This window comes from Jatropha curcas, chromosome 1, assembly GCF_041381405.1.
Source record: "Jatropha curcas cultivar XTBG-Jc1 chromosome 1, XTBG_Jcur_1.0, whole genome shotgun sequence".
Classification (NCBI taxonomy): domain Eukaryota; kingdom Viridiplantae; phylum Streptophyta; class Magnoliopsida; order Malpighiales; family Euphorbiaceae; genus Jatropha; species Jatropha curcas.
In genome coordinates this window covers 33,969,187-33,984,744 of record NC_143151.1, presented here as the reverse complement: position 1 = coordinate 33,984,744, position 15,558 = coordinate 33,969,187, and the positions used below count along the sequence as shown (strand labels likewise).

General features: G+C 34.4%; 2 protein-coding genes across 3 annotated transcripts; one reads left to right on the top strand and one right to left on the bottom strand.

The window, feature by feature from the left end:
• Positions 1-1,859: 1,859 nt before the first annotated feature.
• Positions 1,860-4,339, bottom strand: LOC105631308 (alpha/beta-Hydrolases superfamily protein). Of its 2 annotated transcripts, none has more exons than XM_012213386.4 (5): positions 3,796-4,339; positions 3,461-3,705; positions 3,346-3,379; positions 2,497-3,251; positions 1,860-2,381 (listed from the first exon to the last, which is right to left on the bottom strand). In XM_012213386.4, the coding sequence occupies exons 1-5, from the start codon at positions 4,136-4,138 to the stop codon at positions 2,124-2,126; spliced, it is 1,635 nt and encodes a 544-aa protein (XP_012068776.2). In that variant the 5' UTR covers positions 4,139-4,339; the 3' UTR covers positions 1,860-2,123. The 2 variants fall into 2 exon arrangements, with proteins under 2 accessions (XP_012068776.2, XP_020533864.1); XM_020678205.3 differs by having other exon boundaries at positions 3,945-4,099.
• Positions 4,340-7,673: 3,334 nt separating this feature from the next.
• Positions 7,674-15,262, top strand: SRF6 (STRUBBELIG-receptor family 6). Its single transcript, XM_012213388.4, has 16 exons — positions 7,674-8,116; positions 10,096-10,228; positions 10,346-10,417; positions 10,507-10,572; positions 10,659-10,730; positions 10,826-10,897; positions 11,273-11,344; positions 11,426-11,491; positions 11,599-11,661; positions 11,754-12,058; positions 12,597-12,880; positions 13,084-13,355; positions 13,750-13,882; positions 14,143-14,279; positions 14,449-14,605; positions 14,717-15,262. Exons 1-16 carry the CDS (start codon positions 8,026-8,028, stop codon positions 14,864-14,866), a joined length of 2,145 nt encoding a protein of 714 aa, XP_012068778.1. The 5' UTR covers positions 7,674-8,025; the 3' UTR covers positions 14,867-15,262.
• Positions 15,263-15,558: the final 296 nt, after the last annotated feature.

Below are 15,558 nucleotides of genomic sequence, written 5' to 3'. Positions count from 1 at the left end.
TGAAAACCTCATTTTTTGATTAGTTTAGTACATGAATAATCTCGTACACTAAATATAGACAAGTCTTATCTCTCTTAAAAAAAAAAAAAATTAGGTCAAATAACTTTCTAGGGAATAGTAAAAATTTTATATTTGAATATCATGTGACAAAATGTATCCCTTACACCGCGTGGTCTCGATATGAGAAAAACAAATAAACATTATTATATCAACTAAGAACTTTATGAAATCTACCTCATGCCATTGAAACGTGTAATGTATTATTTTTTTAATAGTGTATGTACAAATTTTTAGTTGAAATTATTTTGGATAAAGGAGAATCAACTTATATTTATATTTCAATTAAAAAAAATTGTTAAATTTGAATTATTTTCTTTTAAAATTACTGAATTAAAATGATATTACAGGTTACATAATTCACCTCTTCAAATTTATTAAAAATAACTCAATATGAATACGACCCAATCAAGTGTTAGCTTAGCCATTGGCAAATCCAAATTGTTAATACTTACATTGGATTCTACCAAAATATTCCAATAATTTTTTGTCAAAGTTATTAGGCAAACATGGCCAATGTGGGCCTGCACGAACCCATATTGATATTGTATTGTGCAGAATACACAGACTGATGTTATGGCCACACGGCTATACCCATCCACGCGCAGAAGAGATAATGCTGTTGAAGTGAAACGAAAGACTACAAAGCTTTCTAACTTTTATTCATAATTGTCGTGAATTGTTGTTTTGCGCTTCCAGCTACGTGTTTTTTCTAAAGATCAAATTTGTATTCTTACTTTAAGGAGATTGAAATAGCTTTTCTGAAGATCGAACTTGTATTCTTACTTTAAAAAGATTGAAATCGCTTAGCATTCTAATAACACTTTGTGATTTAAAACTCGTGATTTTTGCCATAAATTTGTGAAATTAGAAGATGCAATTTCATGCATTGCAATTCGAAATTCCTTGTAGTAATGGACAGTGTGCACGAGCTACTTTATCCTACGCAGAAACGTCAACTTCAGTTTCTATGCGCCTGCACCAACTTGACGTGCCCATACCGCAGGCCGGCCAACCAGATGCTTGCAAGAGAAAGGAGCCATTTAAGAGCAGACAACACGTGAAAATTCCAAACTTAGAAATAATTTAATTTTTCCGAAAAATGAGGAGACTTAGAGATTCACCTTCAGATTAATTGGAGTTGGGATGCGTGAAAGATTGAGAATCGAGAAGACAAAAAAAAGCTGTGTGCGTCTCTGGAAAAAGAATCCTACTAAAACAGAGCAAAAAGTTTGAACTTCAAGGCATACACCAACCCACTTCTTAATGTTTTACAACACGTTCAACATTTTTCATTTTTTGCTTTGGACGTTTTTTTTTTTCCCGTAAATTAAATGTTTGGGATGTATGTCAATCTCATATTCATAAGTTTTGTCCACCGACATAACATTATGAACCATAGTAGTTCTCGTAAATTCATATTCATTTAAATGATGAAAATTCTAAGAATTTAAGTTTGAAGTCCCGTACTCCTCACATTATTATAAGAAGTAAGAAGACTAACTATATTTGATTTGTATCTCCAAATTTCCTTCGACATGGTAATTTTGAGATCAAATTTAATTAGACCTAATCATCGCTCGAAAAATAAGCTTGAGCTCAATACAAATTTAAATGTCCAGTCTCTTCAGTTCTGGACTAGGATGAAGTTAACAGGAGGGCTAAGAATAAAACGATCTTGAACAGATTCTAATGTTCGAGCTACACTCTCTAAGTTCGGTACTTTTTAATATTTAACATTAATAATTTGGAATAGTGCAGTTAAACTCATCAATTTAAGTATTTATCTAGCTAAATCAACATAAACAATCACAATCAAACGAGATTTCAACTATTTATTTTCATCATTCAATCGTTGGTACGATAATGAGAAAAAAAATATCAAAACAAAAAACAAATTTACATCACCAGCAGAAGCAGAAATTGTGATTTCACCTGACTAAGAAAAAAAAAATTCTAAAGTTCGTTGCTTTTTTATGATGATTGATCTGAAATGTATAAATGAAATGACTACACGAGTAACCATACCAGAACCAAATGATAGTTACAGAAGAGCGGAGAGCTATTTAGAAAGAGGACATCTGAAGAAGACGATCCCTTCCAAGCCTGACAGAGTTAACATAATTTACAGGGGAATGATCAACAATACCAGGGAATGCTAGTCCCATTGCCCTAAATAACAAAGAGAACCACCCTTCCTTGTACTCTGGCCCATACATGTAACCCATTATAAAGCTTCTGATCAACTCCCATATAGCATTCAAGTACAATGGAATTATATATCTCAGCCCGAAGAAATTTGGGTCTGGCTCCTCATCCATTTTCTTCAACCACAAACAAAAATAATCGGTTTTTTACATTTTTTTTTTTCCATCAAACCTAAATAAACTATTGCCAAAAAAGCATATATAGATAAAAGGGAATAGCTGAAACGTGTACCTGTTCATTGTAGAAGCTGTCACAGTAAAGGCAAACTCCAAAATGCTTGTACAAGAAGGTTTTGTCATCATAAGGCAACCTAGGAACAAGATCATTACAATAAACCACCCTAAAGTATTTAGGAACAGGATGGTCCAAACGCTGTTCCATAAACTTCACTAATTGCATATTCCCAATTCTTGGCTGCCCAAATGTGTATATACCAAGTAATTTTTGCATCATCTCCATCTCCTCATGTAGCACTAGCACTGTTGGAAATAATATAGCAAGTGCTCCACCTAAGCTGTGTCCAGTTACTACAAATTTAGCATTTTTGTGCTTTCTAAGTAATCTTCTTAGTTTCCTTCTTACAGCATAATATGCACCCTTCTTCACCATTTCAGGTGAAATATTCCCCTTCTCAGATACTGATGACTGATCTAATGTGTCAGAATCAGCATCTGAAGATTCTGATTCTGATGAGCTTGTGGGATCATTATTGTCAGCAATATTGGAGTATTTCATGCTGTTTTTGTTTTGAGTAAGGTGGTCTTTGAAGGTTGTTGTGTTAACTCTATTGCCCAAACCTAATGCTTCTAAAAATCCCATATGCACTTTTCCAAAATTGGGAATTTCATACCATGAATAATCAAAATCAGTACACCAATCATCAGCATCAAAAGGTTCTGTCCCTCTAAAGCTAATCAATATCAAATTTGCATCTGCGGGCTTGTCACAAAATATGAAAACTTGGGTACAGTTCTCGTTTTGGAAATCTATCAAACAGTTTGACAACAAACGCCAAAAACATTATCAATAGACCGTATGTTATAAAGCTGATCCCAAAAACACTTTTTAAAAAAAATTTACCGTTCCAGCAGTTGTAGAAATCCACAAAATGCATCTGAAATTAATAATATTTGTCATCATAAGTGATTTCCAAACCTCACGGAAAGAAAAATCATCATTACTTGACTGCATTTACCTTCCAGTGATTAACAACAATATTATGAACAACTTTGGCATTCTCATAAGCTAACTTGGAAGCCATAATGCAAAGGTCCATAAGAGCTCTGTTTCCCAATTCTACTTTGAGGCCTCCATCTTCAGAAACAGAATTTTCTATTTGTTCTACCAAGTTTTCAGCTTTATACAGGTCTATTCGCCCATCCATATGTCCTATTGCACTTATAAAGGTCTCTGTGCCTCTCTGAGGAATCACCACTTTTGCTGCATGTGCATCCAATATACATCATTATTATAAATAATTCAAATTAATTTTTTCTGTAAAATAATTATCATAATTACAATACTGCATACCACGGAGTAAGTTCCAGAGTAATCCCAAGAGGTCTCCATTTTCAGACATGAAATTAAGGAAGAACTCCAGAACATAGCCAGTGTACTCCATTGGCTTGCCAATCAAGCGAAGGATTTTACGAACAATTATAGATACTAATATGACCCACCTGTTATCAGTTGCTTCATCACTTATGATCACCTCTTCCTCTGAACTCTCCAAGAATCTCACTCCACTCTTTATGTCAGAAAAGACCACGTATCTCCATATGTCCGTTATACCTCCTTTCTCTGGCTTCACCATTAGATACTTGAATCCCTCTTTTTCATCAAGTTTTTGATTTTGGTCATCACACATAGCCATGAATAAGTGTCACTTGATAATATGAAGGTTAGTTTCTTTCCTTATCAAGAAAAAGAATTCAAGATTCAAGATTATTGAAGAAGAGGATGTAAAAAGAGCAATCAAAGATTGGATATGAGGTAGATAAAGATTGGATTGGAGTTCTTGCGGTTACGTTTACGATCAAACCGACACAAGATATGATGATATCTCAAAATATTATTATTTTTTCCATTTGTCGTGAAATGCATGAGATCACATCACGCGGGTGCAATTCAAAAGAAGTATGATTGTGGCTTTTCTTTATGGGCCTTGAAAGCGGTCCAGTAGGCAGTAGGAGCACTACCCATAATGTGCATGCACAGATTCTGTTATTGACCTGGAACTATTATTTTCTTTTTTTTTTTTTTTAATTCCCATACGCATATCGAATTAAAAATTAAAAATAATATTCAATTAAAACCAAACAAATAAAGTTGGACTGAGAATATCAAACCCATTATGATATGGAGCAATTTACTTATTAATTTCTAAATTAAATTACATATTATTATGATGGGGTGGTATTAATCTTACTGTTTAATTATTCTATTAATTTTAATTTATTCATACAATAGTAATTTTCTAGTTAATCCAAATTTGATTTTTCCTATTTAGCTAATCTTCGTTAATTTATAGTATTCTTCCCATTTAAGTTAATAATAAATAAAATAAATAAATAATTTGACCATGCAGGGGAAGGCTTGGCTTGTCAATTTTCCTTTTTAATCTTGGAGACCTCGAAAGCCGTAGATAAGCTGCCAACTGCAAACTCTCTCTATCCACTTCAGTTAAGAAAACACAACTGCAAAAGCTATATCTGTGAAGTTTGCTTATACGCACTTGAATTTCTTTTTGCTACTCTACGCAATATTAGAAAACAGAAAAAAAAAAAAAAAAAAAAAAAAAAAAAAAAAAAAACATCCATATTTATATAACGCCAAACCTGTAAACCAGGCTTATACTAACAGAAAAGCAATCCACTTTGTCCTGGAAAGAATTGACTTGGAGGTACATGGAGATGGAAATTATAGATGATGATGGTCGGTCGTGACGGAAGTAGAAAAAATGAAAACGGTTAAAATATTTTTTCTTTAATACATTGAATTCGTCTCAATTAGCATTAAAATTATAATCTAACGATAAAGATATATACAAGTCGATAATAAATTTAGATTTGAATTTCTGCAACCAACGCAAAAAGAAAAATTGCCTTAACGAGTACGAAGGGTTGCAGAAAAGCGCAAATTGTGCAAGAGATAAATGTCAACCCCAATTTCCAAACTTAAAGATACAGCAAATCAAAAGCTGGCAAAGACTTGGCCCAACCCAACCATTCTATTTTGTATTCCCATCTACAAATCAAACCTAATATCTTGTTATTATGGTAATTGCCTTATTGGTATCTCAACATCTAATACAACCATTAATTATTCAATGTTTGAAATTCAGTTTTTTAAGATTAATTCCCGTTCTCTTTCGACGGTAAAAGAACCGGTTCGAAGGAAATTTTGATCGTAAAAAATTGAATTTATAACTTAAATTATAGTGTCAGCTCTATACGTATTATTTACCATTGAGCTACTTCGCGTGCATCAATTGAGTCAACAGTTTGACTCATATACAGAATATAAATAAAATTTTCCTAATTTGTTACTATTACTTATTAGTGTCCAAACGGGTCGGGGGCGTACCGTAATGTAAGGACTAGGATGAAAAATTCGAAAATGCCACCGACAAGACAACCGACACGATTCCATTATTATTATAATTAAAAAAAGTGCAGACGTGGATTTTGCAACGGTAGACAACCTGTCCGGTCCGGATATTCAAAGCCCTACACAAAACATATGGCCGTGGCACGCACTCATTTGTGGGGATACTAATTTTCATAAAAAAAAAAAAACTTTTAATATCTTTTTAGAAAGATAAATTATTTTTTAAGGAAAAAATCAATATATATTCCACAGTAACACAATAATAATAAACGAACTGAAATAATGCAAATTAATTTATATTTTTTAAAAAATTAACTTATCACAACAAAATTACAATTTAGAATTATTAGAAAAATATATTTTTTTAAATGGGTGGAATGTTAATATCAGCTCACCTTAGGATTATTTACCTCTCAATAAATCAAAAAAAAAAAAAAAAACAAATGATGAGGGTGTCCTTATGGACCTTATCATTCTAGAAAAGTAGAAAGAAAAACGGGTAGTTGCCACGTCGGCTGCCTCCCAATACACGTGTCAGTCGCCATGACCTCCCTGTTGTTTTTAACTTTGGCCCTTCCTGATATTTTTTTTGTCATTTGAAAATATAATTAAATCCTGATATAAATTAAATCGAGTTTAAATATCGTAATATTTGATTGTATTGCTCATAAATTTAATTAATTATTTAATTTATTTATATAATAAAAATAATTTTAACAAATAAATTCAACTAATGTTTAAATCTGAAATTCCAAACTGTTGCAAAATCATAAACAAGAATTTTCTGTGGTTAGGGAACGAATTGAAGGTACCTCAATCAAGAAAACAACCCTAACTCTCAACAGAAGCAAAACAAATAACAAATAAATGAAAGAAAATGATTCTTTACCGACTTTAATGGCTACTATTCCTTAACTACCACCAAATCTTATAATCAATCAAGAATCCATTTTTTTTAATATAAATATGTCAATTCTGAGTTTCTGACTCTGTATTTCTACTGGTATTGCTATTATCCCATTCGTGCCAGCAAAGTTGTTAAATTTGTTGTTGATAGTATTATTTATTATTATATAAATGGAAAATCAAAACAACAAAAACAAGAAAACATTGCTCAGCTACCTAACACATACCGTTCTGACATTGACCGGCATATATTCTTATAATCCTAAGTTACCAGAATTATGCTTTTTGCTTGGTTTTGTTTCTTAATTAATTAGAAGCTAAGTCTAACTTTAAAAAACTATAATTTAACACGGGTTTATCGAGGAATCATGTTTTTCATATAAATTTTACTTGTAAAGTCAAAAAATTTTATAGAGTATTGTATAAATTTTATCTAAATACTATTTCGAGTTAGAGTTTTATCGATCAATACTAATGTACCTCTTGCTTACATGTTGCTAACTCAAAAAAGAGCAAAGAGAAAAGAAGAAAGGGTCTCTGTACAAGAGTCTCGTGAACTCCCGTTGAGTATGGCCAAAATGACGTGCTTAAAAGTGACATTTCAATCATAATTTCTAGTAACGATAGCTCTATTTCAAAATTTCTTCTTATTATATGATCAATCATTCAATCTCATTACAGAATCTTTTTCTTCCTGCGTCATTATTAGCATAATTTTATCAAAGATAGTTGTAAACCAAGAGAAGTTTATTCAATTCTCTGTAATAAATAATCCTTGTTGAGAGCTACTGCTTGCTACTATTATACCTGTTCATTTCTTTAGGGAAATAAATTTAGAAAAGGATATAATAAAAATATTTACAGTAGATACAGTACACCTACCAAAACAGAAATCTATCCTTTTTCCTCTTTTCTCGTTTTTTGGTTTTACAAGTGTGAAAATTTTAGAAGAAAATCCAAGAAAAAGAAAAGTGCTCTGAGAGAGAGAGAGAGAGAGGGGGTGAGAATGTGATAAAATAATAAAAATAGAGGAGGGGATTCTCTATTCTGTGGCTTTGGATTCTTCTGGCAAATCGTGCCTGCCAGCTTCACTTGGACTAGGGAAGGAAAGGGTATGGCTAATTAAGTATAAAAATCCTTTCTGGAAAATTAAAAAGAAAATATAAAAGAAGGGCTAGCAAGTCATTAGGCCAAGGCCTTGTCTTGGTTTGTGGGTAAGGCTCGACACAGTGTGAGAAGGTGGTAATGGAGATTTGGAGAAGGGGTGAACTTTTTGTAACAGTGATAATCTGCATTCTGGGTTACATCAATGGTGACAATACAGATCCAAATGATGGTAAGTTCTGTTGCTTGACTCTCTGTTATCTGCCTTTCTTTTTGATTCTTTTATTTGTGTTTCACAGATAGATTTGCATGTACTGATCCTTGCCTCATCTGCATTTCTTAATAGTTCTTTTTATTTAGCTTCTTCATTACTACTTGGTTTGGACTGCTGCTTATGACTTGTTATGACCACAAAAGGTTCCTCTTGTTCTGATGCATTTGCAGATTTCTCTCTCTTTCTCTCTCTCTCTCTCTCTCTCTCTCTCTCTTTCTTTTTATATGTTTGAGGATATGAGCAGAAAGTGTTTTCACTGCTAATAAGGCAGATTGGTGTTGAAACTGTGAAAATCAGTTATGGGTTGGGGAAGTACTGCTTTTTTGTTTTATCTCTTTATATTATACAATCTTCATTTTTGGAAAGGCAGATTGAAATACTGATCGGATTTTCTTGGTACCCAAAAATTGTTGATGGAAATTTAGTATCTGCAATTGCTGACACTTGGCCTTGATGTCTCTCATTTAAGATGGACTTATGTGCGTGTTTTAATGTTTGATAGAGAGAGAAAGGCTTGAGAAAAGCTTTCTTAGGTCTTGATTTACCCTGTATCAGACATGGGTTAGTATAATGCCAAGAAACATAAGGTTGTTTGGAACATTTCTCACTTTGGCATCTTTTAATTTTCACATCCCACTATTCCTAATAGTTTCTTCCTGCTTCTCAAATTGGTTATGCAATTTTCCTGGTTCATAAATGCATCATGTGTGGATTAAAGCAGCAATTATTTAGTGGATCTTTGAGACTGAGTGATCCATATGAAGTATTGGCTACAAGTTTCTGTAGGTGAGTGTTGAATATCAAGTTTTGCAGTTTTTGGGACTTCATTATAGCCACTGGTTTATTTCAAAAGCCAAAGAGACTGATTTGATAGAAGCTTTTGGTTCATTTAGTCTAAATTACATGTTGAATTGTCACCTTAAAGATCAAATTGAGAGTTGATGATATTCAACGAATCAAATGTTCATAGAATTTCAAGTCTAAATGCGCTTCAGGATATGTCAATGCTGATTATTTGCTTGCCACAGGCCTAAACTGCTAGTCATTATTATGTCAAACTATCCTTCAACCCTTTATTTCTGATTTTTGAATAAGTAAAAGTAACTTATCTGGAAAGGAGGGAAAAAGAAGAAAACTTTGGGACATGAAAAGTATACCAAGAAAGGGGGAAGACAGACGAAAGACGATATGTGTGCCTAAACTGTTTATCTCCACAGTTTAAAAATTTGGATGGAGCCTTCAATTTAAACTTGAAAGCTTTTATCTTTCAGAAGTCCTATTCATTTCCTTGCAAATCTGGAAACGTGGTGAAAGAAGCTTTCTTAATGATGCTATAAAATAGAATTTATCATTTTCATCCTGAAGGGAAAGATACACTTGCTGGTGCTCCTCAGTTCTCTTGGTCAATTAACTGCATTTCTCATGGTAAATGGCAAGCATCTATATGCTCTAAAGTTTATGAAGACTGAAGTGCGAAAACTCTATTATGAATGTTACTCCATTGCAAGGCATTTCCAGAAGCAGTTACTGTGACTATGCCTCCAAATTTAGGCATAATAAGAGTTGATATTCTGTTGCTATAGACAAATTAAATCCCTGAAATGCTAATTCTGGAATCCAGACAGACCTTTGTTTGAGATACTAAAAGCTTAATTGACTAGCAAACATCAACAAACAGTGTGGACAAATGAGGACTGATCTACCTTAGATGTATAGAAGTGATTGCTATAAATGGATTCTGTATGTGGCAATACTATCCATTTTTTCTTTTTTTTTTCTCCCATTTATTTCTGTACCAAGAGCTATATTACCCATTACTCTTTTTTTTTTTTCCATTCAAAGTATTGAGTTGCTGTGTGTGTGTATGCAAACTTGCTTGGTGATTGTGGCACTAGTAAATGATATATTTATTCTATTTGCTACCTGCTGATGTGCAGCGTCTGCGTTAAGAGGCATGTTTACCAGTTTAGGTTCGCCTGGCCAGCTAACTCAATGGAAAGCAAATGGTGGTGATCCATGCGAAGAGTCCTGGAAAGGTGTTACGTGCTCGGGCCCACGAGTCACAGAAATGTGATCTTCTATTTCATGTTTAATTCTTTATCGCGTGTTACGCTCACACAGTGCCATAAGCACTGATTATGGCTTACTCAGCACTGAAAATATATATTTTCTATTGCTTTTTGCCAGTAAATTATCTGGTCTTGCACTCTCTGGACAAATGGGTTACCAGCTTGCAAGCTTGACAGCATTAACAAACCTGTGAGATCAATGGTCTTAAAAGTATTGCATTGGTACTCTTAGTATTTATGTATTATCTTGAGATATTTACCTGGTTAACTTTTCTGCAGAGACATGAGCAACAACAATATTGGAGGTGGTATACCTTATGGACTTCCTCCAAACCTGACACAACTGTATGCTCCGCTCAGGATCTCTATTTTATTTATTTATTCCTCTATGATATTTTGATGATTTATGTCGGATGCTCTTTTTTGTGCAGAAATCTTGCTAGTAATCAATTTACTGGAGATATCCCTTATTCCATATCTATGATGACTAAGCTTACATATCTGTGAGTGACTTTCAGTTGTTCATTCTCTGATGCTACTTATCCAAATTCTAAAACTAATATCCGCTTTGTTCTCCATCCTTTCTTTGGGAGAGCAGGAATATTGCTCACAATCAGCTTCAGAATCAATTGAATGACATGTTTGGAAAGCTTTCATCCCTGTCCACACTGTGAGACCTCCTCTGTTTCTTTGTCATATGGTTAAAAGTGCAATTTCCTCATGTCTTTGTCGTTTGAAAGAAGTTAATCATTTTTGTTGATGTGCTCAGAAAATTACTAATGACACTCTTGAGCACTTCATAATTGATGTGGCTAGGAGAAAATTTGATGTTTCTACTATTGTTTTGCAAATTCGAAACATCTGTTCTTGTTATGTTTTGCTAAAGAGGGGTGCTTTTGTATGATTATTGGTTGCTGGATTTGCATTATCTCCTATAAGATGTGATTCAAATTTCCTCATTGAGTGAAAAAAGGTGTAAGAACATGAAGATCGTTTTAGAGAATTTAGTGAATAGAAGCATCAATTATTTCTGTTCTCATTACAGGGATATCTCCTTCAACCAACTGTCAGGCAACCTACCTGAGAGTTTTAGCAACCTTTCAAGCATGACCTCGATGTAAGTTTCTTAAAGATCATATTCTCTGGTTCCTGGTTACCATATTGTCTTGCTCTCTTTTTCTAACTTATGATTTCACAGGTATTTGCAAAACAATCAATTTACAGGCACCATTGATGTCCTCGCTGATCTTCCTCTTAAAAATCTGTGGGTAGCCAGCATAACATTTAAATTTATTAGGCACATCTTTATTGTCTTTCCTTACAGTTGAGGCATTATATGGCTGCTGATTATACTTGCACTTTTATTTCCAGGTATATTGGAAATAATCATTTTACTGGCTGGATTCCTGAACAGTTGAAGGGCATTAATCTGCAGTAAGCATTTTACAATATCAGAAAATTTCTGGTTGTCATGATGGTTTCAGAAAGAAACTTCTTACAAATTTAATGAGTAATCTTCACTATAGGACGGATGGTAACAATTGGAACTCAGGCCCTGCTCCCCCACCTCCACCTGGTACTCCTCCGGCCCACAAAAATCCAGGTCACAAATCGGGTGGCAATAACAGTCCATCTGATGGGGATGCTGGTGGTGGCAGCAAAAAATCAGGCATAGGGGGTGGTGGTATAGCTGGAATAATCATATCCATCTTTGTTGTTGGGGGGATTATAGCATTCTTCTTTGTTAAGAGAAGATCAAAGAGGTCATCTTCAGATATAGAAAAGCTTGATAATCAGCCATTTGCGCCTCTTGCCTCGAGTGAAGTACGAGGTAAGCAAAGTTTTCTGAGTCTCACATTCAGTTGGAAATAATTTCTCGATCATCTCTATTCTTTTAGTCATTCTGCTGCTTGTCCTGTTGTATTGACAATGGGATTTGTCTGCTATTCTCCTGTTAGAAATGAGGAAAATATGTTTGCTATTTACTATCTAGGAAAACAGCAAACAGATTATGTGTAGTCATGCTGAGTTTATTAAGACGTTAAATTGATTAGCTTTAACTTTAATTTTTGTTGCTAATAATTGCAAAAATGCAACTGGAGAATCTGAAGTAATCGAACTATAGGATAAAAAATGCCAAAGAAATACACGGCAAAAATGCTATATTGAATATTGCTTAAGTTCTCTTACTTTAGCTTTGTCTTCTATGGGGAATAGGTAAGCCTTAGATTGTTGGAGTTTGTGATCTTAGTTCAACTGAAGGAAACCTTCGAACTAAACATGCAGTTGGAAAACTTCTGGATTACAATTTAAACTGGTCTTAGCTAGCTAGAGGTTTATAGTTTCTCATGTGCTGAATTGTATTGCAGAAATGAAGTCTGTACAAACTTCCTCCACAGTTAATACAAAGACATTTGATACCTCAGCCTCCATAAATCTTAGACCTCCACCAATTGATCGCAATAAATCATTTGATGAAGATGACTTTTCAAAGAAGCCTATTGTTGTCAAGAAACCAGTAAGAGCTCCTGTAAATGTGACATCATACTCTGTAGCAGATCTGCAGATAGCTACTGGTAGCTTCAGTATTGACCATCTTCTGGGTGAAGGGTCTTTTGGACGAGTTTATCGAGCGCATTTTGATGATGGGAAGGTATACTATTCTGACCTGCGAAAGCCGCTTGAATAATTCAGTTTAAGGATACGACAAAAAATTATCTTATGTGCCTCTTTTCATAGTTCATGCTGAAGTCCCCTTTCCCTATCATGATTAATATATCCATAGATGAATATATCTTTTGGAATGATTTAGTATTATTGAAGGCAAAACTTTTCTTTTGTTTGACAATGATGTAGGTTCTTGCTGTGAAGAAAATAAATTCATCCGCTCTTGCCAGTGACATGTCTGATGATTTTATAGAAATGGTTTCAAAAATCTCTGAGTTACATCATCCAAATGTGACAGAGCTCATGGGCTATTGCTCAGAGCACGGGCAGCACCTCCTGGTCTATGAGTTCCATAAAAATGGATCACTGCATGACTTCCTGCATTTGTCAGATGAAGACAGCAGGCCTTTGATATGGAACTCCCGTGTCAAGATAGCTTTGGGGACTGCACGTGCATTAGAGTAAGTCAAAACACACACACACACACACACACACACACATGTTCTCATATTATCTTTCCCTGACCCGTCGCTCACCCACTCACTCAACACATTCTGTTCTTTCTAGCTATTTCGTACTTCGCTAATTCTAACACTCAACTACTACTATTATTAATAACAAGCAATGAGTGACTTCAGTACTAATATTTCTGGTTGATGTGAACATAGTATTCTTTATAAGTGCAGCACACTTGCACAAAATATTTGTTAAAAGTTCATTATTGGAATTCAGAAGCTGCTTATTTCTTATTAGTCTGAGATATTGGAATTAGAATTTTAGGAACCCAGATATTACAAATTATGCTTCCCTCTATGATGAATGGCCTTCCTGGTACTGAAGAAGGGATGTTTTCAGGTACCTGCATGAAGTATGCTCACCATCTATTATTCATAAAAATATGAAGTCAGCAAACATATTACTGGATGCTGAGCTCAATCCTCACCTTTCAGACTCTGGCCTTGCAAGCTTTCTTCCAAATGCAGATCAGGTGATTTTGAATATCTTCCAAATTTTGTTGGTAATCTAATGACTGGCTTTATTTAATGTGGAAAAGTAGGTTTTCTTGAGTATCGTATAATTACCTTACTTGATTCCTATAATATGAGTTTGCATGTACATGTTAACTTTTTTTTTATCCGGGAGATAAACTTCTGCATGGCTGATCCTTTTCTGCATTATTTTAGTTTGACAGAAGAACAGATGTCTTGTGGTATATGCTGAAATTTTTAAGTTTCTTTTCATGTGCAGGCACTGAACAATGATTCAGCATCTGGATATGGTGCACCTGAGGTAGCCATGTCTGGTCAATATACTCTCAAGAGTGATGTTTACAGTTTTGGAGTTGTCATGTTAGAGCTTCTCACTGGACGAAAACCATTTGACAGGTGAAATGTTGAAATCGTATAACATGATCCGTTGTTATCTCACCCTGTCTCCCTTTTGCTCTCTTAGTTTGACAGGAACCACGCCATTAGTACTTTCATTATCATGTTAATCATAACTTAGAAATAAATTGAGTTAGTTTCTGATCATACCATACAAAACATCTTTCAGCTCAAGGCCAAGATCCGAGCAATCATTGGTTCGATGGGCCACACCTCAGCTCCATGATATTGATGCACTGGCTAAAATGGTTGACCCAGCTCTCAAAGGGCTCTACCCTGTCAAATCTCTTTCCCGATTTGCTGATGTTATTGCCCTCTGTGTCCAGGTAAATTTCATGTTTGAGGCATGTCTGTTTCGTTTTAGAAGGGGAAATAGTGTTCTCCCATTTTTGAGCACCACTAAAGTTTTGATGCATATTTTCCCTGTCTTGTGGCAGTCGGAGCCAGAGTTTCGACCACCCATGTCAGAAGTTGTTCAGGCATTGGTTCGTCTAGTTCAGCGAGCTAACATGAGCAAGAGAACGGTTGGAAATGATCAGGGAGCATCGCGGCAAGCAGACAACCTTGACACGCCTGATTACATGTGAAATGTCAACAATGCTCACGTTAGCATGTTCCGATGTTAAATATAACAGATCAAGTAGTCCTCTCTCTCATCTTATCATTTCACTCTTCAAGTTTATTGGAGATAGTTTTCTAGTTTAATCTTTTCGGATGGAACACATGATAGAATTAGGAGTTTGATACAGTTTGTTAAAATATTTATATGGTTGAGCTAGCTTTCTTCTTGTTATATTCTATAAATCTCCTATTCAGATTGAGCATCACAATCAGCAGAAGTTTGGTCCCCTTTACTTTCCTTCCCACCTTTTGCTGTCAACTCATATTTGTAAATTGAAAATGCTTTTTTTGGGAATAAAAGCTTGGCAGTGGGTTCTTCTCCAGGGTTTAAGAATGATCCCATTGTATACTATTTGTTTGTACATCACTATTTATCTTTTCAAATGATTGCTATGGTATTTTATACGTTGCAATATTTAACCTTTCCTTTCCTGCATGGTATAACACTGGAGAGGATTACAGGCTCACTACTGGAATGCTAAGCAGGAACAAGTTCACTCGTACTTCTCCTAAAAAATTGCGACTCAACTTTCACTTTAACAATAAGCATTTCAATTGATACTTCAATTTACAAAATCATTCTATTGAACCTTTTAAATTTTATAAGATCGATTAAATAGTTGCTAAATAATTGAATGACGAGATTAATGATTATAAA

Bases quoted from the DNA above. Each gene is read 5' to 3' on its own strand.
- LOC105631308 (XM_012213386.4), bottom strand. From the start codon at position 4,138: ATGGCTATGTGTGATGACCAAAATCAAAAACTTGATGAAAAAGAGGGA. The intron at 3,380-3,460 runs GTAAATGCAGTC...TATTAATTTCAG, and splicing joins TTGTTGTTAATCACTGGAAG to ATGCATTTTGTGGATTTCTA. The intron at 3,252-3,345 runs GTAAATTTTTTT...ACTGTTTGATAG, and splicing joins TTTCTACAACTGCTGGAACG to ATTTCCAAAACGAGAACTGT.
- SRF6 (XM_012213388.4), top strand. From the start codon at position 8,026: ATGGAGATTTGGAGAAGGGGTGAACTTTTTGTAACAGTGATAATCTGC. The intron at 10,418-10,506 runs GTGAGATCAATG...ACTTTTCTGCAG, and splicing joins TTGACAGCATTAACAAACCT to AGACATGAGCAACAACAATA. The intron at 14,606-14,716 runs GTAAATTTCATG...GTCTTGTGGCAG, and splicing joins TTATTGCCCTCTGTGTCCAG to TCGGAGCCAGAGTTTCGACC.